The sequence below is a fragment of the Erinaceus europaeus genome, chromosome 3 (genome assembly GCF_950295315.1).
Source record: "Erinaceus europaeus chromosome 3, mEriEur2.1, whole genome shotgun sequence".
NCBI classification, from domain to species: domain Eukaryota; kingdom Metazoa; phylum Chordata; class Mammalia; order Eulipotyphla; family Erinaceidae; genus Erinaceus; species Erinaceus europaeus.
This window is the reverse complement of record NC_080164.1, coordinates 30,982,265-31,008,775: the sequence shown is the minus strand read 5'-3', so window position 1 is coordinate 31,008,775 and position 26,511 is coordinate 30,982,265. Positions and strand designations below refer to the sequence as shown.

Sequence of the window (26,511 nt, the reverse complement as noted above, 5' to 3'; positions counted from 1 at the left end):
CGCCGTCACATGTACCAGAGTGATGTTCTGGTTCTCTTTCTCCTTCTTCTTTCAAATAAGTAAAGAAACACAGAAATAATTTTTTTGTACAAAGCTGACTCTGCTCAGACTCCTGGAGGTGAGATGAGCAGAGGTTCTACACAGAGTCATAATGTCAGACATGGGCACCCACAGTCACACTTACAAACATGTGCAATATGCCCATGTGTGTGCACATAGACACACAGGCGAACACAATGCAGCAAGTCTACACATGTGTGCACACATGGACACTGCACACAGAGGCACATAAGAAAACACAGTTCAACAGGCCAACACACATGTGAAAACCTCATAAGAAGTGCACACAACACATGCCCACACGTGTGCACACATGGCTGAGCATCTAAGCAAGGGACAAAATCACCTAGGATGAGACAAGGGTTGACCAGTATCCTTTCCTTCTTGTCTAGAAGGGATCCTATCACATCCCTATGTTTGGTTGGCTGGTTGCAACCCAGCATCCCCTGGGGCCCGAGGGTACCTCTGTGACTCAGTGGCTCCTCATCAGGTTTGCACAAACCTGAGAATGCAGAGAGCAGGAGGGGAAAAACTGTATGTGAGGTAGACAGCACTACCAGTGACCATTGGGACCCTAGTCCCAACAGCTTGCAAATATGTGTATTATGACCGAGGACACCCCTGGAGACCAGGAAACAGGCTGAGCTGTGACTTCTCAGCATGAGCATCTTCCTGGGGCTTCAGATGGGTGAAGCAGAGGTGCCTCTGGGGATACTCAGGGGCATTCCTTGTCCCCAGACCTCTGCTTACAATGGCCCCACTGAGTCTGCATGAGCGACCATGCTGCCCCACTGTGACCCCCCTACTCAGAGGACTGAGGCTCTAGGGGAGAGAGAGAGAGAGAGAGAGAGAGAGAGAGAGAGAGAGAGAGAGAGAATGAGAGAGAGGAGCAATGAGTGCCCATCCATCTAGGGCCCCTCTGAAGCTGGAATGTGCCTGCTGCTCCTCACAAGCATGTGCACCTGGTGTGCCATGGTCAGTGAGGGCACCGGCTAGGCCAGTGTGGGTGAGCAGCCTCCCAGGGAAGCAAGCTGCTTTTCTGCAGGCTGCAATGTGCTTGTTGCAGCGAGCCACACTTGGGGGACCAGCTGACACAGGGCAGAGAGGACACCAACTGGTGTACACCTGGGCTCAGAGCTGGTTCCTTCTAGCATGTCCTGGTTAACCAGGTCTGCTCTCCAGAGGCCACAGATGTGACTGACAAGCACACATGGATCCTATCGTGAGGCTCTAGGGCTGCAGCTCAGGCAGCCTCCCTAGGGGGAGAAGGAAGAGCAGCGGTGGGGGGGGGGGGGCGGGGGGGGGAGGCACTCAGGAGCTCAGGTAGTACTTCCTTTCTGAGAAATGTGTTTAGATTTCATACATTTTTGCTAGATGTTGTTATATAAGCTCATGTACTCAAAGGTCTTAATTAAAGATTTTAAGACATTGACTAAAATGTTCACCAGTCTAGCTTGTAATGTATATAATAAACTTGTCATATGATTTATTTTCTTTAAAAATAAGCTTCTTATACACATTGCCCTCAGCCCTTTTATTTAGAATTTAAGGTCATTTGGGGTTTCTGCCATATAAACAAAGTTCTCAGGGCTGTGAGTGTCCTTTTCTTGGGTACTGACTTCCTACACACCACCTTCAAGCTGGGCTTTGTCAACATTTGGGAAAATAAATCATTCTTGGTAGAAGTGCAGTACCTTGGGCTGGCCAGGCCAGTTCTCACCAATGAGTCATGAATTCCTAAACACAGTGTATTGCACAAAAGCAGGTACATCTCAGAAGCTGCATCTTGAGTTGACAAAGACCTCAGATAGGTCTATTGCAGTAAAAAAAAAAAAAAAAAAAGCTATGGGCTCAGGTGCTCTGTCCAAGGAAGTAGCGGAGAATCTGTTCTCTGGAGTCCCTGCTGGTGGCAGTTTTGGAGACTGAACGCTCAGGCAGAGACCGAGTTTGAGTGTTGAGGAAGGAGTGGGAGAGTGGGCAGGACCTCACGGCTGTCTCTCACCACACAATGGCTCCCAGAGCTCTAACACACCTTTCTGAACTTCGGTTTTCTTGCAGATAAAAAGAGATGATAAGGGGTTGGCAAGACGGTTCACTAGGTAGGTTACCTGCTTTGCCATGTGTGTCGCGCAGGTTCAAGCCCCAGTACCACACAGAAGTGGTGCCATGCTGGGAGAAGCTTTGGTGCTGTGGTATCTCTTCCCCTCTCTGTGCCTCAGTCTGCCTGTTCCGCTTTCTCTTTCTCTCTGCAAAGTTAACCTAGAGCAAAGAACTTGAGCACACAAAGACCTAGGAACAGATAACCAGATCTTACTGCTCTGGGTCTCAGAATGGGTTAAACTTGCACATTATTACTGAAATCTGGGTTTTCCCTTGTTGATCTTATAGCATTGTGAACAGCAGTGAACACCCTACTTCCCAGTGCCTGGTCTGGGCTCAGAGCCTCCAGCAGCCCAACCAGGGACGTCCTCCTTCACTCAGCTCTGCACAGCAGCTATAAATAGACAAGGAGGCCAAGGGCTGCTTCTCAAAATCAAGCAGCTCTCCTTGGACATCATTCCCTGTGGAAAACATCTGACTCCACTTTCCTGCTCTGGGGGAGGTAGAGAATGAGAAGACTATTTTAGACAGGATTTAAACTCAGATTTTGCATGGTCTCACCCTTCTGTGGCCCCTTCAACACTTTCCCACAATTACCAACACACCATGAGCCTGAGGAATAGTTGACCCACAGTGTCACGAGCCTCCAAACATACTCTTCTCATTAGCTCATATTTGGGTGGAACGGGTCACAAAGTGACAAGAATTGACCTGAGCAGGGTCCTGTGTCAGTTCTGAGTGGCTGTGGGTAGAGACGCAGAGAGGGGTGCATGGAGCTTCAGATGAGACCTGCCTTCAGCATCTGAGTCCAGTGTCCATCAGTTGGGTCACTGCTGGTCCGTGCCTTGAGCACAGTGGTCCCACTGCTGGCTGCAGAGGTTGGAAACCCACTACACACACCTGTGTGGGTGCTCTCCAGCTGTGCTCACACCTGCCTCTGCCTGTGGCGACCCTTGCGCATGTCCAGAGGAGCCTATTGGACCTCAGATCTCACCTCATATGGAAACACCCAGTAAATGTCCCTCAGATTTATTTCTGCTAACAACCTATTTGTGTTTCTCAGATGCCCTTCCAGTTCTTGTGCAAACATACAAACAATGCTTACCTCATTTGAACTCAAGATTTAGGAAGAATTCTGGCATTTATTTCACTTTCTGTGAGGGCGTTTCAATGTGCTGTACATGACCATGTGGTGTTTGAATGAACAACATCTGCTGAGGAGTGATATGGAGGCCTGGAGGCCTGTCCCTTCAGGATGTTTCCTTGAGATTGAGATCCATATATATCCCATGTCTTTGAACAGGTGCTACCAGCAACAGCTACACTTCTGAACTAATACTCTCAAGAACTAATGTGACTTTGAAGAGCTCGAAAACTGGAAGAATATGCCTCATAGTTAAGAGATGCAAGAGCCACATATCAACTTTCCCTGGGAGCTTCACCTCAGGCCACTTTCTTCTCCCTTTGGAAAAAGAGTAAATGTGTCTATGTGTGTATGTGTGTGTGTGTGTGTGTGTACGTAAGTCCTCACAGTGTACACATTTGCACAGTGGATATGGGGCCTGAGCATGGTGCACCTGCTAGAGTGGAAACATTATCATGCATAAGGAACTGGGTTTAAGGCCCCAGTCCCCACATGCAGGAGTAAAGCTTCATGAGCAGCGAAGCAGAGCTGCAGGTGTCTCTATTTCTTTCCCTCTCGACCTTCTCCTTCCCTCTCAATTTATCTCAGTCTCTAACCAAAATAAATATGAATATAAAAATAAAAGTCTGCAGTGTATATGTTCACTCATACATGTATATATACAGCAAGACTGCACGCCTCGGTGTAGATGTTACCGTGTGTAGTTGTGTCCATGCATGTGTTTCTGTGCACAGACATGTATGTGTGTGTGCATATACTTTGTCTTCAACCCTACAGTGAAGCTTCATTTCTTTTCAAAGTGTCTCTTTCACCACATTTGGTTTTTTCACTGTTTGTTCTTAAGCTGAGCTCTATATTCTAAAGCAGGAGCTTTCTGGACAATGCCCAGGATTCTGCAAATAATTACAGAAAAGTAAGCTCTGAACAAAGTAAGGTAGATATTGAGAACTTCCTGTTCTGCTTGATGATCATATAGAATCTTCCTATGCTGCTCTGGGCCTTCCTTGGGTCAGACAGCCTTGCCACGTGAAGACCTTTCTTCCATGCCCTGAAACCCCAGCCCCAGGAGGCAGGGAGGCATCTGCCCTGAGACCTTAGTCCTCACCTCATGGGCAGATGGGCAGATGGACTGCTGTCCAGAAAGTCACTGATTTTTCACTCATCTTTTACTGTGATGCATGTGAACTAGTGTACCCTGACTTCTCTCTGAACCACACCCAGAAGCACTGCACTGTGCTGTTGCTTGGCTGTCAGGAGTGTGGTTCTCCTAGCTGACACTTTAGCCCTCAACACTGACAGATGTAAGAAGGCAGAGAATGCTGGTGCTGCCCCCCAGAGGACTGCCGACCCTGCCATCAGGCTCACCTGTTCTGCTCCGCTCTGCGTTACAGATGACAGTGAAACACACTGCAGCAGTCAGCCTGTAGTGGTTTAGCTCCCTGACGTCTGCTCTGGAGACAGCTGTCCACCTTGGTGAGGGTAGGGGGCAGCATGTGACAGGCTGTCTCTGTTAACTTGGCCCCAATGCTGGCCCCTGTGTTCCCACAGATGAGCTTATTTTAAACTCTGTCCTTTCCCATGTCCTCTGTTTCTCTTAGATAACGTGCATGAGGTTGTGAAAACAGTCTCAGGCCTTGGGAAGGCAGTTCACAATGGAGGGTCAGTCTGTGCTGGGAAGGGAACCCCGCCAGCCCCAGGAGCAGCAGCTTAGGGCTATAGGCAGGAGACCCAGAGCACCTGTCTGCTACCCGCCACGCCTGAGCTTGCAGTACATGCCTGCACCACCTGTGTCTTTTCCTGCCTCCCTGTGTCCAGCAGCCCCTTTGCAGAAGGAAGCTACAGGCCTAGTGTCCTGGTCTGGGGCTCCCCCTTCTAATGGGGCTGCAGACACAGAGCCAGGAGAGAACCAACACAGAGAGATGTACTTCTTGGAAGGCTTACTGGCTTTCGGAGGGCACTGTGGGGCTTGCTGAGTCTGAGCCATGGGAGAGTCCAGCCCCAGGGCCTCTGGGCTGGTCTGCAGAGACCTTACAGGAGCCTGGACAGCCTCAGCTTTACTTCACACACCATTTCTCAGAGTCCTGTTGGTAAGCAGTGCTTTTATGCATCTTCGTGTATGTGCACCTCTGTAGGCAGAGTGTGCTTCTCAAAGTGGCACTAGGCATGATGGTGCTGCATCCTGGTTCCCACAGAACTTGGGTGGTTGTGGTGCCCAGAGAAGTAGAGGCTTCAGTGAAGGGGCAGGCGTGAACTCAATTTGGGACAGAGAGACAGTAAGCATGAGCTCGGTTTGGAAAGATAACGCTGCCCTGACCACACACATGGGTGTTCTCACGTAAGAGGAACCCAGAAATTGGATATGGGGCTTCCCACATCCATAGGACGCCAGCCCTGTTCCCTGGCACACACTGGCTGGCCAATGCTGCCTCAAGGGGCATGGCAGGAAAGTGATGAAACGTCACCTGGGGGGTCACTGAGACCACAGTCCCAGAGCCTTTATGTCTACATGCTCAGCGGAGAGATCACTAGGTGGAAAGAATGACAACACAGGACTTTAGCGAAGTTCACAAGCTCTCTGATGATGGATGTGCACAGTCTGGCTTCACACCTGTCATCCAGGTGAGAAGTCAGAGTTCCCAGGTGGGCCAGGTAATTGTGGTGTGCACACTTGTCTTCTGTGTGAAGAGAGAGGCTTGACTGGAAGCATTGTTCTTTGTCCCTCTTGTGGTCAAAGCTGTTTTTTCTTTGCTGCCAGGGTCATCGCTGAGACTTGACACTTGTATGATTCCACTGTTCCCAGTGGCCATTTCTTCCTTCTTATTTCTTTTTGATAGGGGATGAGAGACAGAGAGGAAGGGAGTGGGGGGGGGTGAGCTACAGCACTGTTCCACCAGTCATGATGCTCCTCTCTACAAGGACTAGGGACAGGAACCTATATCCTCCACATAACAATGCATGCACTCTACCGTGTGGGTCACCAATGAGTCCACTCATGGCTGCTTTTGACCCCTCCCACATGGTGTCCTGTAGTCCTCTCCACAGTCATTCCCACACCATGCAGAGAGGACAGGGCCAGTGCAGACTCAGACTCTGGCTGCTGTGCTGATGGGAACCTTCATGAGAAGATGTACTTTTGACCCTGAGGGGCTCATGCTGAGGCCCCAGGGAGGTGGCAGAACCCCCGATGGAATCCCCTTCAGCTCCTCAGGGCTCCTGTGTGGTTCCAAGTGGCACTCCATGGGAGGTGGGGAGAGAATATGGTCATCTGTCGCTGGTGCTGTGATGGTGGCAGCACACCCAGCTGCTCACTGATGTGGCTGTGAGGACCAATAGAGGAGTGTGTGGTCGTGCTTGGTGGAGTGTGAGGCCTGAGACTACAGACGCTTCAGACTGAATGGCAACACAGACATGCCTGTATGCTAAAGAAAAGCCGTCCTCCTTACTAGCACGTGATCCGACAGCTGGCTCTCACTGCTGTTTTAAATGAAGGCTTCCACCACTTTCCCTCACCATGGTGCGAGTCAGGTCTGCTGGCCCTGCTCTAAGGGGGCGTTTTGGAAGATCAAGTGTGGGTGGAGAGGGTTCAGCTCCCACCATAGGGAACCCTGGGCCTGGACGAGGAGCTGCTGGGACAGAGAGGTCACTCTCTGCTGACTTCTCATTGTGACAAGCTTGTGCCACTTGTGCCAGTGTCTGGGAGGCTCCCAGTAAATGCCATTTACCTCAAAGCAGGGCAGGCTCTGGACTGCAGGAAAGTCCAGGTGACCAGGCTGAGGGTGTCAAAAGCTATTTTCTTTTTATCTAGAGCACTGCTCACCTCTGGCTTATGGAGTGCAGGGATTAAACCTGGAACTTGGAGAGGGGGGTGCAGGCATACCAGACTGTTGTGTAAACTGTGGTGCTATCTCCTATTGCTGAGTCTTTTGGCCTCCAATCTCTGATAACTCCCTGACCTCTCAGTGTCCTGCATGGCCAGAGCACTAGGTTGGGCAGGTGGCCTTGCTCTGTGGGCTCTAATTGAGACAGTCATTGTGGGACAAGCTCTGGTCTCTGTGGTTCTCCCAGGCAGCCCTGCCCCTGTCTGTATCTCACATCTTTTCTGAGCACCTCCTCGTTTCATGATAAATTCTGAGTTCATCTGCATTTTTCCCTGTCCAGCCTTGGCATCTTCTCCTGGGGCCAAACCCACTTACTTGGCATTTAGATGGTATTTTAAAGTACTTGGAACCTGGACTTGGTTGAGCTCGTGACCAGTGGGTGCCGCTATGACCTGCCCCCTCAGCATATGGAGCCAGGAGAGTCCTGTGAAAACACACACTTCTGCACACAATATGTGCCCAAACCAGGGCTCATGTTGAGACCGCTGGTTCAAATCCTAATTGAGGCTGAACCCTGTCCAGCTCCTGCCTTGCTGTAGCTGCAGCATCTGGGGAGGGGATTCTCGGTGCTTCTCGGTGCTGGCAGGCTGCTTCCCATCCCTGGCGAGCTTGTATGTGGAGCAGCAATAGCACTCACACCACCTGGTAGGTGCTCCTTCTGCCCTGGCCCCACACTCCCCTGCAGAAAAGCACCCCACCTTGTGGGGTGGGAGTGCCTGCCATGAGCAGTGAAGGCGCATCTCTGTTTCTTTTTTTTTTTTTTTTAAGATTTTTAAAAAATATTTATTTATTTTCCCTGTTGTCACCCTCTTTTTTTTATTATTGTTGTTATTGATGTCATCATTGTTGGATAGGACAGAGAGAAATCGAGAGAAGAGGGGAAGACAGAAAGGGGGAGAGAAAGAGAGACACCTGCAGACCTGCTTCACTATTTGTGAAGCGACTCCCCTGCAGGTGGGGAGCCAGGGGCTCGAACCTGGATCCTTACGCCGGTCCTTGAGCTTTGCACCACATGTGCTTAACCCACTGCACTACCGCCTGACTCCCCGCATCTCTGTTTCATGAGTTGGAAAGGAGAACCAGAGATGCCATACACGCACATGGCAGAAGAGACTGTCTTTGCAAAAACCACAGAAGAAAAATATGCCTTTCTCCCACCTCACAGGAAACTAGACATTATCTGAGAAACCTCAACTCACTTCATTATTAGGGATGTAAAAGTAACGGGCAAATTGTAATGAAGAAAGCAGGAAGGGGGGAGCCTGCAGAAATAATCAATATGTAAAACTGTTTCCAAAAAATAGAGTAACGTCACAATTAAATATTTCAACAAAACCACCAAAATAATTACAATTGAAGAAGGTCACAAAGTAGAAGTGTGACATGAAGGAAGAGACGGTGAGACACAGAAGATGAAGTGTGAACAGGTAGAATCAGAGAGGTTCAGATCATTTCCAAACAATAACAAACCCAGAAGCAATTCAAGGGAGAGAAAGCACTGTGGGAAGCATTAGAAAAACAGATACTATTTTATGAAAACAAAGCTCCTTCATAAAAATAAACAGAGAGAGTCGGGCGAAAGCGCAGTGGGTTAAGCGCAGGTGGCACCAAGAGCAAGGACCGGCATAAGGATCCTGGTTCGAGCCCCCGGCTCCCCACCTGCAGGGGAGTTACTTCCTAGGCGGTGAAGCAGGTCTGCAGGTGTCGATCTTTCTCTCCCCTTCTCTGTCTTCCCCTCCTCTCTTCATTTCTCTCTGTCCTATCCAACAACGATAACATCAAGAATAACAATAATAACTACAACAATAAAACAAGGGCAACAAAAGGGAAAATAAATATTTTTTTAAAAAAGTAATCAGAAAATGACTTACATTCATTCCATTTCCAACAATAAGGTGAATTTCATACCCAGTGATCATGGCGACTAGAATACAGGTACAATAGCAGGCATCTTAACAAATTTGCTGACTGGCATAAAACTAAAAAGCAAAACCAGGTGAAAGCAGGAGTGGGGTCGGGGCCAGTCATGTCTGAGCCAGACTGCACAAGCACACACAAACACACACACACACACCTCCAGCCTGAGGCTGAGCTGGAAACAAAATACAGGAGAAAACCAAGGTGGAAGACAATTAGGAGACCGCCCAAATAGCTTGAGATTCCAAAGGTCTGGGCACTCAGTGTGAGAGGAAATGAGAAGTGAAGTCTGCATGCAAAAGGGAAAAGAAACACCGGGTGTTGGTTACAGCAGGGGTCACACACTGAGGTCCTGGGTGGTCCCAAGCCAGCACTCCATTGTAGAGTCCTGCAGGGTGACCAGCGAAACATGTGCTTTGTCTGGGGAGCTGCAGCTTCAAGCCAAGACATAAATAGAGTTTCCAGGAAATTGATTAATTTCCTATAAGAAACAAACCATGAAGCCAGACATTGTGAATGAGAAGTAGCAGAAACAAAGTAGGAAGGGTTAGACTTACAAGGACTTAATTCCTCTGTTGGAACCACCAGGGGTAAAATAGAAAAGAACAATATCCAAAAAATCAAGAAGCTGAAAATAAATAGGAACAAGAGACAATAATGGAAGCCTATTTGCAAATGAAAGTGGTAAGACATCCATAAAGGAAAAATGCAATAATTTGAAATGAAAAGTGCTGGATAGACACAGCTGAGTCAGAAAGCTACAGAAAACTGTTCTAGTAAATTATCCCAAACACAATCTGATGAGATAAAAAATGGAAAACCAAAAAGTGTAAGATGTTTATAGTACACAGAGAAGGTTTAATGTACATCTAAAGGGAGTTTAAAAATGAAAGGAGAAAGATGGGGACAAGACAGCATGTTAAGAAAGTTTGCTTAGAATTTTTCAGTTTGAGAGGTCAGCTTTCAGACACAGTGATTCTACATCTTCTTGGTGACTTTTAAGGGAAAATTGATGGTAAAACATTCCATGCTTTGTAAAGAAGAGCTCTCCAAATATTAATAGATCCTGGACCCAAATGTAAAACCAAAAGCTATAAAGTGTGACAAGAAAACACAAGAGAAAACCCTTATGGTTTGCAGTTAGGCAAAGCCTTCTTAGATAAAATGTGAGCACTATAAAAATAAGAGCATGATCTACAAGTAGAATATAGGAATTACATGCAGGCTTAATTCCCAGTAACACATACCAGAGTAGGGTGTTTTGTTTTGTTTTTTCCTCTCTCATAAAATAAATGTGAGAAGATAGTCTGCAACTGAAACACCTGATCAATTGTATTTTGTTAAGTTTACTAATAATTGTTCATTGAACGGCTCTTTGGAAAGAATAAAAATATAATCCACAGACTGAGAGAAAATATTTGTCAACCCTGTACCTGATTTTATATATAACATTGCATTGATTTTGTATATAACATTGCAAAAATAATAAGAACAGACTGATATTAAAAGGGCTCCAGATGAATTACACAGCCTATTAAAGAAAATGTGCAGAGAGCAAATTAGTTCAAGATGTACAGCATTGATACTCATCAAAATAAAAATTGAAATGGAACCAATATGTTAAAAGTAAATCATATAGCACTTCAAAACTATTAAAATGACTATAATCAACACAGACAATACCAATGTTAGCAAGGTGTCAGGACTGGTAGATGTAAACAGGGAAACAAAACAGTTGATAGGTTCTTACTATACCACACACTTTCCATTCCTGCACATTCACTCTTAAGAGACAAAAGTAAAATAGCTCTCCTGGTCAGTACACTGCTGTGCCATGCACATGTCCCCCACATACTGCAGGAAGTTTTGATGCTGTGGTCTCTGTCTTTGTCTCTGACTTTTCCTGACTGTTTTTCTCTGCATGTGTCTCCCTGCCTCTGTCTGTTACTCTGTCTCTCTCTGCTTCCCTAGCTTTCTGCCCCTATATATGTCTCCCTGCTTTTCTATTTTTCTATCTCTGGGTCTCCCTGCCTCTCTGTCTCTCCATTTCTCTTTGAATATTAGCCTGGAGCGGTGAAGCTCAGGTGATGAGCAAAACAAAAATTAATAAAAAAGAAAAAAATACTGTATCTGTGCAAAGATATGTACAGACATGTTTATGGTATTGTGTTTGTTTTACTTTAGCCCCCAAACTAGGAAAGAATGTGGGGAAAGGGCCACAGAACAGCAAGAATGCTGATTATCACCAGCAAGACCCCAAAGAGCTCACACTATCAACTCCCTCTCTACAGCAGTGCAGAAAATCAGAGGGGGTTTCACATGAGAAAGCAGACAAGCACTTGACAGGGATAAGGGATTAGAGGGAAGAGACACTGACAAAACTCCTGATGAGAAAAAATTAGACGATGAGAAAACACTGGGGAATCATCTATTTGTGTGAATTATGGATCCACACATATAAACATTCACCAAATCACAATGCGTTCTGTTCTGCCACTACTACCTGCAGCTTCCATGCTATTCCCCCATTTCAACCCAGAGCCTTGGGGAAGCTGGTGATCCTGCCTTGCCTTAACTCCTCTGACAGACACACTCCAAACACAACTCACCAACAACTTCCTAAAGGAGCGTGGCTACACAACCAGCGGCCTGACTGTCACAGTTGTCTTCTGAGGAAGGGGCCCCAAATCACTTGCCCTGACAGCCAGCAGAACTTGCAGTCAGAAAGGACAAAGAGAAGAGTCATTCAAAATTAAGGAAGAGAAATTTACACACACACACACACACACACACACACACACACACACACACACACGGCGAGTCCTTGGAGAAAGGTGGTGCTATTCCCAGCCCTAAAAATATAGGAAATGCTGTCATTTTCAGCACATTAGTGAGGCTTGAGGACATATGCTAAGTGAAATAAGCTAGGGAGACAAAAGCTGTATGCTTTTACTCATGTGGGATTCTAAAAAACCCAAACTCACAGAGACAGGAAGCTGGTGGCTTCCAGGGGCCAAGGAGTGGAGGGTGGAGAGAATTAATAAATGTCAGGCACACTTAATCAACATCAGTTCTAAGCCAAGCCAGTCCTGGATCTAATGGTGACTGTGTGTGATAGTAATGCTTCATACATTTAAAATTTGCTGAGAGAATAGAATGGAATGGAAGTGTTCTCATCAAAAAGAAAAAAAAAAGGCAGATGTGGATGAGTTCATTAACTCCAGCAGAACCATTTTATGCCTAGATCCAGATCAAATCATTAGATGGCACCCTTTAGACACTGTTAAGTTTTGTCAATTATTGATACATCCCAATACAGCAGAACAAAAAAGAAGGTACCCCAATAATGGAGGTCTTTCATCACAATCTGGGGCCAGTAGAGTGAGCACATTATCAAGTACAATCTCTTCCTACTTTACGAAAACAAAACAAGAAAAACAACCTTCAGATGCTCACATGAAACATTTATTTATAAGCAGTTGACCAGGTCTGTTGTTAAAGTTCGGGGGCGCCAGCAGGCTGGGCTAGTGTCACGATGGTAGACAGAGACAGACTCGGGGACACACAGCTGGGCTGAGAAGCTGCAGTTTAATCTTTATTCACGAACGGGCAAATCACCACACCATGTGCTTCCCCATGTTTTTCCTTCTGCTGCTGCTGGGACTCTGGACGTCCTTAGCATACCGGGCGGGGAGAAAAAGGGGCGCGAAACTAGCAAGGACCAAACCATTTCTCTCAGAGGGGGCCAAAACCAACACGAAGAATACCAACATATTCCCTCTTTTCTTTTTAAATAAATGACCACAGTATCAGGGGTGTGGGGTGAACAGAAACCTATATCATACAGGCATTTTCAAAAAAGAAACTGGCACAAACATGGAGAAACATGTAAGCGAGTAACAAGAATCAGTATGCTGCCAAGGGAAGGCCTGAGGGGGCCATTTTTTGCCTCTGGGCAAAACTTTATCAGCTTAAAAAAAACATTTCCTGCCTCTGGGGGGCGAACTTGCCTCGACGGGCATTTTCTAGCATGGGGGCAAGGTGAGGCCTAGAGTCCCAAGGCATGGCTGCAGTCAGTCTTTGAGAAACCCAGCAGCATAAGGGAAGCTGCTAGTTTTGTGCAAAGTGTCTGAGGCGTACCAGTGAGTCCAATAGAAGCGAGTCCAAAGCAGATGTCCACCGAAGAATTGCCAGGGGGTGAACTGTTGTACGTCTCTCCCGATGGGGAATGTCAGCCATCGGAATTCCGCTTTTCTGTAGAGAACTTGACAGCTGCAATTTACTAACTATGAAACAAACTTGTAGCAGGTTAGAAGTTTACCACAATTGATAACTCTATTACAATTGTTAGCATAACCATAGCGCAATCTAACATTTTTAACTGAGAAGGAATTTGAGAGTTTTACATATCAACAGCGTCTTTTTAACCTTTTGTTACACCCATTCAAAATGGAGACACACGCTAGGTGTGCGCAGTTTTTTTTTTTTTTAGACCAGCTTGGTTAAAATATATTGATATTTAAACTAATTTTTACCTCAGACTTTAAATGTAAGTTAATTTTATCTTTATGAGAATTACGTTGAAAACCTTTTTCCTTTAACTCTGTCTGTTAAGAATATAGCCTTAAAGTTATATATTTAACCTTAAAGTTAATGTTACCAAACTTTAAACACACATAAACATGGTCTTTAATTCACAAGGAGAGAAACCTTTGTTGCGAAGACATGTCATTTTAAACACGAATTTAGATCTGTACTGTCTTAGTTGTTGGGGGGGGGTCACCATCCGGAGGTGGCTTCCCGCGCAGCTCCATTTCTAGGAATTGTAGGTTGTGATCTCTGCACGAATCTCTGTGTACTCCAGCTTGTCTGCCTTCAGACTGGAGCTGAGGATCTCAGCCAGGGGGCCCAGTTTCGGCAGGGAGCCCACGGTCTCCGGGTGGTCCGGGATCTGTCCAGACTTCATAGCAGGAGGGCGGGCGGGCCAGCCGTGCAGAAGGCACAGGCCGAGGATAGGCCACCGCGGCCCTGTCCCATGGCCCTGCCCCATGGCCCTGCCATGTCTGCTGCCCTGCTCCCAGCGGCCGAGCAGCGTGGAGGGAGCCGGCGCCCAATGCCCTGTGCCACACAGAGGAAAGCCAGCTCATGCGGGCTGGCGTTGGGCTCATGCGGGCTGGCGTTGGGCGGAAACCACAGAGTGGTCCAGAGATAAATGTTCCAGAAACAGCGAAATAGTCTCGTAAAGAAAGGGCAGAGGCCTTTGGAGATCTCTTCACAAGCAGAAGAGAAGGCCATAGTACATAGGTAGCCAAATTGTCTTCACTTATCTGAGAGATGCGCAGGTCAGGTCCACATGGGCACCATTTGTTGTTAATGTTTCGGGGGCGCCAGCAGGCCGGGCTAGCTTCGCGGTGGTGAACAGAGACTGACTCGGGGACACACGGCTGGGCTGAGAAGCTGTATATCTTTATTCACGAGCGGGCAAATCACCACACCATGTGCTTCCCCATGTTTTTCTTTCCGCTGCTGCTGGGACTCTGGACGTCCTTAGCATACCGGGGTGGGGAGAAAGAGGGGTGCGAAACTAGCAAGGACCAAACCATTTCTCTCAGAGGTAAGGGGAAGGGGGCCAAACCAACACGAAGAATACCAACACAGGTCAATGTAAACTGATTCTACTTCTCGGGATAAACAAACAAAACCACATAAAGAAAAAATAATATATGTCATTTTTAGTGCATAGTAGTTGGACTTCGTAATGACATGTTTCTATTACAAATATGAATTTAGAAGGCATAAAGATGACTTTAAGGATTCATATCCTAGCCAATGACTACAATCTAAGTATCACTACTGTCCTATTTATGCCGCTACTCCTTCTCCATCAACTCTGTAAAACAGACTTCCTAATACAAATAAACTGGGACCATACATAGCCAGATCAAATGTGTAGTGATGTTTGAAAATGAACACTAGAGAACTGTGGTCATCAGAAATGGAAGATATTAACTATTCAATGTCAAATGTGAAAAAAAATAGTACAAATTATTTAAAGATAGGCAACTAATTACTTGTATATAGAAAAACAGTATTTCATACACTGAATTAAAAACTTATGGAATAACAGAAGTACTTCTACTCTTATGTTAACATTGCTTACTGGGCTGGCGAACCCTGTCAGGGTGGAAATAATTTCCCTGAAGTTCTGAAAGAAGAAAATTTAAACTTTAATTCATGGTAACATAGTTGGCTGGGAAAATGCCAGTTTGACCTCTAAGCTTTCCTTCCCACCAATCAAAATGGGAATCTGTTTTCGACGTAACAGTGATTCTGTCTCCAGCTTGAAATGGCAAGTCCCCTGGCTGCTGTCCTTCAAAGGAATATAATGCTGTCACTATAGTCGGCTGATTCGAATTGCCTAAAAAAGAAATACCTAAGTTATTACCATTTTAGGGAAGGAAACCAAGATATGTATGAATGAAACAGAAGTCTATAGCTTCCAGGGCTCTTCTGGTACCCTGGAAGCTGACGGTAGGAACCCCAGCATGGAGTCAGAGTGATTTCCATGTTCTTAACCTTGTTTTTCCTTCTTGGAGAAACAAACACTTGGCAATAACATTTTCAAAATCTACAGAGGACAGATAGCATATTGTCATATACTTTATACACCTGTGTATTTAGCAAATGCTGTTGTCAATTCTTAATGATCCATAAGGTGCTATTATTTGCATTTTCTCATTGTAACAGAATAGTTATGAGGCTTTCATGAATTACGGCTATTAGAGAAAGAGTAACTTTTTTTTTTCTTTTTCCTAGAGCACTGCTTAGCTCTGGCTTAAGGTAGTGTGGGGGATTGAACTGGGGACTTCAGAGCCTCAGGCATGAGTCTCTTCGCATAACCATTTTGCTATCTGTCCTCGCAAAAGAGTAACATTTATGTTCGTGATTGTATCGGAGAAGATTCCATTCGAAAAACACGTACTGGAGCAATAGGTGTTAAGGATTAGTTAAGACGCTTTTTGCTGTTTTATCAGTGGACACCCTCCTTCATGACTGTTTTAATTTTCATGCTTACTGATTCTTTCTCTCAAAACACAGATAAAATTAAAAACAGCATTTCAAGGAGACTGTCTATACATGTTTAATAAGGACTTAAAAATAATGTGTAGAATTTCATGAGTAGTAGATGGAAAATACATTGACAGTTGAGTGGTTAACCTGAGGAGTAGTCATTAAATATAGACTATCTAACACCATTAAGAAACAGATGCTTCAGTGTTGTCCTGATGTCAGTGTTTCCTATTATTCTGTAGACAGAGTTGGTAATTAGATGCTAACTAAGATTCAGCAATGTGAAAAAAAAACATATATATATAGTGAAAGCATAAATAATTGGATTCTAAAATCAGTTGCTTATTTGAGCCCTAAGTACAATAATAAAAAATAAACTGAACTTGACCATTAAAATATCAACATTTTAATGAAACAGCATTGACTGTAACACTGAATTTGTAGTTCACACAAGATGGTGCTACAGCTCTTTCTACAGAGCACATGCCATCTAGTTCTTCCGGTTGTCCTAAAGAAACAGACACTTATATCACAAATACTTCCCCTAGAGAAGTCATCTTTCTACTACATACAGGCATGTTTTGCATATTTTATATCTTATATTATATTTCCTCTTAGGTTATCAATGTTAAGGAATTAAGTGAAAAAAATAACATTTTGCTATAGTGTGGATTTCATCAAAGCCAGGAAAATGACTGTGATGTCATCCTGAGGGTACCCTGCAGCGCCCCCTGTCCCATTTCATTGTCATTACATCATAGAATGTGGGCCAGTGAAAAATCATCCTGAAAATTTTCTTACCAATAGTTCTCTTTTTACAGCCTGCATATGCAAAGTTCATTGACTAAATATGACCAGTAAAAACCCTCCAGTAATGACCCTGCCCCCCTCAGGTCTCTCATACATGTTGTGAAGCACAGGAATCAGAGATGTTGTTGAAGCATGGCCATCTTAGCTCCCCCTCACCCCACACTTCTTGCAGACCCCAGAGTGCAGGACGGATGAATTCACCATCACCCCCACCTTACAGAATGGAGGTATCCATCTGTCAGGCAAGATATGACAGCCCCAGGTCTGAGCCACATAGACACTTGGCTCTGCAGGAGCAAGGTCCCTGCCCCCTAGGGCAGACGAAGGCCTGTGACTGCAAGGCAGAGGCCTGGCTAGCCAGTAGCTAGCTGTCCCAGGAGAGGACAGTCACAGCCCTGCTATGCCCACCACACTTACAATGACCCATGAGTGCTCTCTTGAGGGTGTTAGCTGGTTCCCGCACGGAACCAGCTCTCTCCACAGAAGACCTGGTTAAAGAGCAGAGAACCTTGGAGCCATGTCTCTCGGGAAGGAAGGTTCCCAGACTGGATCCCTCAGGAGTGCTGACCCTTCAGGTTCTGCACGTCTGTACTTAACATCTAGGACCTTGGAGGCAGTGGCCATTTTCATCATAATACTCAAGTTCAGTTTAAATAGAGAGTACTTTTCTCTCCCAAATCAGGTCTACTCTTCCCAGGAAACAGACTACAATCAGCTTTAGTGATTGGCAGCTGCCTCAGGCTCATAATTAGCAAGTCTGGCTCCTTCTCAGGGTTTCCTGGAGTGTACTTTGGCCAAGACAAGTGGCAATGGAGTCGGGGAGGGGGTCAGCCTGGGAACATGGAGAAGGCAGGCAGCTCCAGTCAGGACCCCAGTCTCTGCCATGCTGAGGGGGGTGGGGGTGAAGGACTGATCCTTCACACCTCTCCCCTAGGCCATGTGCTGGGGTCCTAACTCTGGGGCTGTCCCCCATAAGAGAGCAATGACCACCAGGAAGGCCACCAGACCAGGTAACTGCTGTCACCACAGGGAAGTACAGCTGGCTGGAAAGGGGCTCAGGCTGCAAAGTGTGGAGGTGACTACTGGTGTGGGGAGAACTGGGAACTGGCCCCAGGGCACAAGTCCAGAGTAACACCCAGTAGGTCAGGCTGTGGACAGCCAGACTGGCTGAGAGGAGCCTGAGCACGCAGCCTGAAGCCCTCAGAACTGTAGGGCTAGGATAGGCCACCAGGGGAATTTGCTAAAACTGCTACTTGCCTGTGGTCAGGGCCCAGCCAGGGGATAAACTACCGCCTAGCCTGAGGCCATCCTGGGAACAAGCCAGGGGCCACCTAGGACCCACCCAAGACCCATCCAAGGCCCAGCCAGGGCCCAGCCAGAGCCCAGCCAGGAGACAAGCCAGGGCCCAGACACATGACCCAGAGTTCACACAAGGGCCACCCAGGGGTTGAGGACTAGCCTGAGGACTGATGTGACATTTCACAGGACTTCTTAGAGTGAGACTGTTGGGCGATGACCTTTCTCTGCTAGGCTGATGGCCAGAGCTCAGGGCACCTTTGGTCAGAATTTAACTGGTTTCATTTCTGTTTTTACTTAAGGCAAACTTCAAATCTCCTTTTATTTCTTTGAAATTTCCTTGCAGCAGGAGAAGGGGATACAACCAAAGTATGTGAGAGCCTCCAGTATGTCTTCATTCCTTGCCCTTCAATAGAGAACAAAAGCCACCCACCAGGGCCCCCAGGGCCAGAGCAGGCCTCTCTTCACCTGTCAGGAGGCACTGTCATACTCATCAGGTAGCCAGCCTCAGGAGACCAGGGAAAGGCCTCTGCCCCCACCACCCCTGCATTCTCAGGACCCCTCCTTCTGCAGCCAGCACCCTCTCCTCCAGAGTGCCTACTGGCCCACCTCCCAGGACCTGAACATCTGAATGAGACTGCAGCCCTTGTATCTTGACCTCTCCCTCAAAGGAGAATCATCTGGAAAAGATGGCTACAAACTAGAGAAGAAGACTGAAGACCAAGAAAAAGCCAGAGCCCAAATCCACAGAAAACGCTGGCTTCTAGTCAGACACTTGTAAGAGACATCTCAAAATATGTTTATAAATTAAACACAGGGGGCCCAATTACTTTGTATAAGAAGCAACAATTCCCTACAAGCCCATGAAACTGAGCGTGTAACTGTAACATCAGGACAGAAGCTACGCAGGAAAGAAACAGGCTCCCCAACAACTCTTTCCCTTGGCCACAGCTTGAGTCATACATCTCTAAATAACTGCTTAATTCTTTCAAAGAACATTTCCCACAGAATATTGAAGACAGCCTAAAGAACCTTTTGTAAAAATATATAATTCAAGGGGCAAAAGGCCAGAGAAAATGCCACAGGGATGAGCTGGATCACACAGATAACTAAGCATGCGTCTGAGGTACTGAGATAGTACTGAGAAAAACACATAGCCAGAGCCTGGACAACAACTCAACACTTGATCCTTACACCCAAATCAGCATATCCACCTTTGGATTTCCACCCAGCCCTCCACTCTCAGAACACAACTCAGCACATCCACCCTCATACAACTCAGCCCTCCACCCTCAGGCCCCAAGATACCTCATTCAGCTTGTGACTCAGCGGCTGCATTCAGCCTGAGCTTCCCACAGGTAGCTGTGCCCCGCAGTCTCCCCATCGTGTCAACATTTCTGATCCCAATAATATGACCATAATAAAATACAATAATGTGGATTTCAGTCAACCCTGTAAGGGTGCTGGTAACTTCCCATAGATTCCCACACCTGCTGTTAGTTGGGAAGTTTGTAACAATAACATGGACAGAGATGATTTTTAACACAGAAATGTTCACTTACCACATCTCTCATGATAGCTGGAAAGTTCAGGATAGAGCTTATGTTCATTTCTGTTATCTGTCAAGAAGAAAGAAGAAAAGAAGGAAATAAAGAAAGAGAGAGAGAAGGATGGAGGGAGTGAGGGAGGGAGGAAGAAAGGAAGGTAGGTCAGGCAGTTAGAACCATCCTTAGTCTGTCACACAGAGTATCCTAGACTGCCCAGTCTCGTTCCTTGCCTGCAGGATGTCTGAAATTGTTGCTTTAAATCAAGGAGTCCTAGTTAAGCCCAGAAAGCATGCCAAGCATCTGTGTCTCCCTGAAACATTCCCTCCAGAGAAAGTGGACACCACTCCTTCTACAAGGGACCCTGAAATGCCTGACTGAGCAAGAAAAGCTCCCAATACTACATGAGTAATTTCCAAAGTCATTGCTTGCTTATCCCTAAAATCATTTTAAACCTAATGTATTCATTCACTTGTAATGTTTTAAATTCAAGCCTAACATTGTGCAATATAAACTCAAAAGTTGCATCCCTTCAGTGGCCAAAGACCATGTAGCTTTGTAGTCTGTGTTCCCTTGGGAAAGCTGTATTCTACACCATAAACCACTGGTCTGATAAGTTCATGAGCACAGGAACACATAATCCAACACTGGCAGGCAGGGGAGGGCAGAGCTACCCCAAGAACAAATGGCCTGTAAAACATAGCACTGCGCAATAGAAATGGGACAGGGCACACCGTTCACCACCGCAAGCCCAACTGCAAGGTACTTAGAAATAAATTTAACCTGGAAGGCACAGAAACAAAAAGTTAATGAAGGCATAAAACAGCATCTCATTGGCCGGGAGATAGCATAATGGTTATGCAAAAGACACTCATGTTCTGAGGTTCTAGGTTCAATCCCTGGTACTACCATAAGCCAGAGTTGAGCAGTGCTTTGATCTGTCTATCTGTCTATCTATCTATCTATCTATCTATCTATCTATCTATCTATCTATCTATCTATCTTTTTCTCTGTATCTCTCATTAAAATAAATAAAATATCTTTAAAAAAAAACACCTTATGTAGAAAAAGTTAAAGTGGGGGCACTGGGCAGTGGCTCACTGGGTTAAGTGCACATAGTGCCAAGCAAAAGGACCTGTGCAAAGTTCTTGGTTCAAGCCCTTGGCTCCCCACCTGCAGAGGAGTTGCCTCACAAGCAGTGAAGTAGGTCTGCAGGCTTCTCTCTGTCTCTCTCCCTCTATATATTCCCCCTCCCTCTCAATTTCTCTCTGTCCTATCAAAAAAAAAAGAAAGAAAGAGAAGAAAAAATGGCCACAGGAGCAGTGGATTTGTAGTGCAGGCACCAAGCCCCAGTGATAACCCTAGAAACAAAAAAAAAGTTTAAATGAAAAGGTTCTCCTACAAAAGTCCAAGTATGTAATGAACACATATATTATTGGACTAACGTTCCAAATTATGAGATATAAATGCATATTATCACTAGAATTAATAAAAAATTTGTGAAGATTCAGCTTACAAAAATTGCAAAAGGGATGGGATTTGGAGATTGAGTGGTGGGAATTGTGTGGAGTTGTACCCTTCCTACCCTACGGTTTTGTTAGTTTATCCTTTCTTAAATAAAAAATAAATTTAAAAAATTGCAAAAGTAAAAATACTCCAGGAAAATCTACATAATAAATCCAAATTCATACAAGAAGTGGGAAGACCACATTCATGACTGAAAAAATACAAAGTCTATAAAAATAAGATAAACATATTTACATAAAACATTCATACAGTAAAAAAAAAAAAGATGAAAAACAAGTGACATATGTAGACCATGTGGTCTAAATTTTAGGTAAAGTCCTTGACATATGAAGCACCTCCACAAATTAGAAAGGAAATAAGCAATCTGACAGAGCGAGCGGCTAAGGCAAGTGAAAGGTCCCCTGGGAATATGCAGTCTCAACCCCAGAAGCCATGTGAGGGAAGCTTAAATCACTATTACACTGGCAAACATTGATGTCTCCCCCTCTTAAATTTAACCAATTCCTTTTTACTCTGAAGCTTAATCATGAAGGCTGGTTTCTTAATGATATTCCAAAATTACATAATTTAAATTTCAACAGAATATTTACCTTTGAAGTCAGGGCTCAGCTGGGTTTGTGCAGGTGGCTGCTGGGGTCTTGAAGATGGTTTGGGGGGTAATTCTTTAGCCTACAAGGGGAAAAAATGGCTTGGAGTTAAAACCTTTTTCTTTAGACACGCTGGGCTTTTTCTCCGTATAGATGGCACATGCAGATCTTCTCCTGGCTCTAGTTAGCAAAGTGCCCTGGGTGCTCACACCTAGCTCACTCTGATATGCACACAGGCTGTTGCTGTGTGAGTGGAGCCTCGTCACCAGCACTGCTGGCACAAGGCTGAAGGGGAGCAGGCAAAGAGACACACAGGCCATGGCACCTGCCGGCTTCCTGATGCCTAGCACGACTGATTCACAATCTCAACTTCTATTCTTGGAGAAATGTAACCCTGGAGGGAAAACTGTTTCTCCTCGAGGTTTGTATAGAAAGAAGGAAAGTCAAGGTTGTGTGACACATTCTCAAGAACTGCTTGTTAATGACAGTATAAAGGAAATTTAGTAGGCCTGTAGGAAGGGAGGGCCAAGGACAGAATATTCTAGATAAACTGAGTCCTCTGCCTGCTGAGGGAAACACAAACACCACAGTACAGGGACCTTCCTCAGCTCCCGTGAAGCTCTTCTGGCATTGATCCTCTGTGCTTCGTTCTCATACTTCTCAGTAAAGGAATCAAGAATTTCATAAAGATCTTCTGCTTGTGCAGGCCGAGGCACGGCTCCAAACAGAATGTCATAAGCTCGAATATCTTGACAATAAAACCTAATAAGAAATATCAAATTAAGAACATTTCTTCTGCAGTCATCAGTCTTCTCAAGAGTTAGATGCAGGACGTGTGGGAGTGTGTATTTACTCCAAGATGGGGCTCCATGTAAATCACTTTTCAAACACAAACTACAAGTCATAACTCATGTTAAGCTCTAAATTCACTCCTCAGAGGCCAGTCCCATAAATACCCAGATATACATACCTTCCCTCCAATTATATGAAAAGCACACTATATATACAGCAATACTTTTGTAAATGCACCATTAAGCCCTTACATCTTATAGGTTTCTTTTTCTTTTGATAACTTTTTAATTATCTTCATTTATTTATTGGATAGAGACAGCCAGAAATCAAGAGGGAAGGAGCTCATAGAGAGGGAGAGAGACAGAGAGACATCTGCTACACTGTTTCACCACTTGCAAAGCTTTCCCCCTGCAGGTGGGGACCAAGGGCTCAAACTTGGGTCCTTGAGTATTATAACATGTGCGTTCAATCAGGTGCACCACCACCTAGCCCCTAGGTTTCTAAGTGTATTACAAAAATGGTGCCAGCATATAGTCTTATAATTTCTTTCTTTTATTTTATTTATTGTTTAGAGACAGAAATTGAGAGGAAGTGGGGTGAGAGAAAGAGAGAGACAGACAGACATCTGCAGCACTGCTTTACCACTTGTGAAGCTTTCCCCCTACAGGTGGGGACTAGGGACCTGAACCTGGATCCTTGAGCATTGTAACATGTGCGCTTAATCAGGCGCGTCACCTCCTAGGCCCGATCTAGTAATTTCTTTACAGTGTTTATTTGTATAATAAACTGTATAAAGATTTGCCTTACATGTCTGGAAGCTCTTAAGATTTAGACGAACATTAGTGGTTACATTTCTCAAATAAAACCTAAGTGGGAACAACTCTCTTGACCTTCTAAAGTGAATAGTTTGAGAAATTTTCCTCCAAACCTATTTTCTATGGGTTTTATTTACTTGGTTTTTTTTGTTTGTTTGTTTAATTTAGCATTGCCCAAAGTGTGATGAATTCTTAAGTGGTTAGATGATGTGACCTTGGTTCCCATGAGGGGTGGGTATGGCTGTCTGCTATAAACAGTGAAGCTTGCAAAGCAGATGTCCCTTGCCAGCTGGGTGCTCTTTGTCACCTCCCAATTTATTTCAATGGAGCATTGGAGGGGCTAGGCAATGGTGCACCTAGGTTTGAGCCCCACTCCCTACCTGCAGAGGGGAAGCTTCATGAGTGATGAAATAGGGTTACAGGTGGTGGTATGAGAGGTGGTACAGTGGATAAAGCATTAGACTCTCAAGCATGAAGGAAATCCTGAGTTCAGTCCCCAGCAGCACATGTACCAAAGTGATGTTTGGTTCTTTCTATCTCCTACTATCTTTGTCATTAATAAATAAACACATTTGAAAAATATAGAGCTGGGGGGCCAGGTGGTGGCGCACCTGGTTGAGTGCATATGTTACAGTGCGCAAGGAACCAGGTTTGAGCCCCTGGTCCCCACCTACAGGGGGAAAGCTTCACAAGTGGTGAAGCAGTGCTGCAGGTGTCTCTCTGTCTCTCTCCCTCTCTATCACCCCCTTCTCTCAATTTCTGTCTCTATCCAACAGATAAAGATTAAAAAAAGATTTAAAAAATGTAAAAAATATACATAGAGTTGCAAGTGTCTCTCTGTCTCTTTCTCTCTCTATCTCACTCTCCCCTTTCAATTTCTCTCTGTCCCATCAAAGGAAAGTAGAAAAAAAGGGGGGGCAAAAGACCACTAGGAACAGTGGATTTGTAGCACAGGCACAGAGTTCTAGTGACAACTCAGATGGCAATAAAAATAAATAATTTTTTTTTGAAAATCAATGAAGCTTTGGAATTGAGGCTTGGGGATAATTTTACCAGTTGCCAGTTTAAATTGAATTCCTTTTATCCTGCTAGGATATTTCCATATTACTTAACTTTTATCAAAATTGGAAAAGCTGTCAGAGCATAGGCATGGAGACCTTCCATGAGGATGGACATTCTGACTGACCTGCTGCTGAACTGGAGTGACCCACCAGTTACTGAGACGCCTACTTAGCGTGACATGTCCAGACAGGATCTATTATGTAGTCCCTAACTTACATTAATCACCTTGGCTTCATGGTACTAAGTGGAAAAGCAGGATTTGCAATTGAATTTATCATGATTACAATTACATATGGTAAAAGAAAGGAAATTTTTGCTTAGGAAAATGTTGGAAGGCAAGACAGAAAAACAATTAATGTTTATCTTTAGGGGGCAAAATACTTTTTCCCCTTTACATTTTTTTCCTGTAAGCAGATTACATTTCTATTTTACTTTTAATTAAATATACTTAGAATCATATCCTGTATTTAAAAAGAATGCACAAAGATGCCCCATCCACTCTCTTTATTTATTTATTTTATTTTATTTTATTTTTTGTCACCAAGGTTATTGCTGGGCTTCAGTGCCAGCACTACAGACCCACCACTCCTGGTGAATTTTTCTTTCCCTTTTTATTTTATTGAGCAAGACAGAGAGAAATTGAGAGGGGTGGGGGAGATAGAAAGGAAGAAAGACACCTGCAGACCTGCTTCACTGCTAGTGAAGCATAACCCCCTGCAAGTGGGAAGCGAGGGCTTAAACGCAAGTCCTTGTGCATAGTAATATGTGCACTTAACCAGGTGTACCACCTGGCCCCCACCCTATCAATTCTTAAGGACCACATGGATTGATTATTTTATAATCACACTTCCTTTGAATCAATGAAAAGTATTTGGCTTGCACTTACTTTCGATTTGTGTCTTTCCTTTCAATCAAACAGCTACCTTCTAAAGATATGCCAGCAAAGAGTCCCCTTGATTTGCAGTATGTAAAGACAGCCGCAGTGCTTCTGAGGGAGACATTTCCCTCCAAATTCCTGAAAAAATCCAAGGGTTTGTTTGACTGCTTGTGTAGTTTAGGCATCCTGTGTAAACAGCACCTGCCACAGGGACTCCACACATGGGTTAACTGCGGTGTGGGACATGGATCAGCTGAGGTGTGGGATAGGGGTCAGCTGTGGTAGGGGACCTGAGTCAGCTGAAGTATGAGATGAGTGCTGTGGACCAGAACAAGAACACATTTGCAAAGCCTCTATGGGAGGCTGGGACAGCCTAGCCCTACCTCACAACAACAAATAACCCCTACTTTCTAACCAAAACAGCAAAATGTACCTTAGTTCACTAAAACCACTGGATGTGTTTTATGTGGAGTATTTTTGTAGAACTCAAGATAGATTTCTAGATGATTAGGAAAAGAGAGAGTCAAGCTAGGAGTATGGATCGACCTGGCAACACCCAGGGGAAGAAATTACAGAAGCCAGACCTTCCACCTTCTGCACCCCATAATGATCCTAGGTTCATACTCCCAGAAGGATAAAGAAAAGAAAGCTATCAAGGGAGGGGATGGGATATGGAGCTTTGGAGGTGGGTATTGTGTGGAATTGTACCCCTCTCATCCTATGATCTTGTCAATATTTCCATTTTATAAATAAAAATTAAAAAATATATCTCTAGATGGTTTTATAGTGTGACTTTTATGGACAGTCTGAGTTTAAATATTTCTAAATTCCACAACTGACCCAGGTACTATTATTCATAAATACAGCATATGCTATAAGTATGTAAACAGGTAAAACACCTCTTTTCCAACTTTGCACAAGTTTGACTCCAACAGAAATGAAAATTTTATGTAAAGTTCTAGCAAATACAATGGACTTTGTTCTGGAAATACTTAGTTTCTTTCTTTATTTTTTTAAATATTTATTTATTT

The 26,511-nt window shown here is 44.8% G+C and overlaps 1 protein-coding gene across 3 annotated transcripts in view; it reads right to left on the bottom strand.

Annotated features, from left to right (window-relative positions):
• Positions 1-14,149: 14,149 nt before the first annotated feature.
• The window catches only part of SH3YL1 (SH3 and SYLF domain containing 1), a 37,131-nt gene continuing 24,769 nt past the window's right edge, over positions 14,150-26,511 (bottom strand). For 2 of the 3 annotated variants that reach the window (XM_016191193.2, XM_060186977.1), the window contains exons 7-11: positions 25,490-25,618; positions 22,534-22,696; positions 21,938-22,016; positions 19,839-19,895; positions 14,150-15,517 (exon numbers count right to left, since the gene is read on the bottom strand). In XM_016191193.2, coding sequence (XP_016046679.1) covers positions 15,327-15,517; positions 19,839-19,895; positions 21,938-22,016; positions 22,534-22,696; positions 25,490-25,618 — 619 coding nt within the window. In that variant the 3' untranslated portion in view covers positions 14,150-15,326. Of the gene's footprint in view, positions 15,518-16,224; positions 16,407-19,838; positions 19,896-21,937; positions 22,017-22,533; positions 22,697-25,489; positions 25,619-26,511 lie in introns of those variants that run through there. The other variant, XM_060186978.1, reaches the window with a different exon arrangement.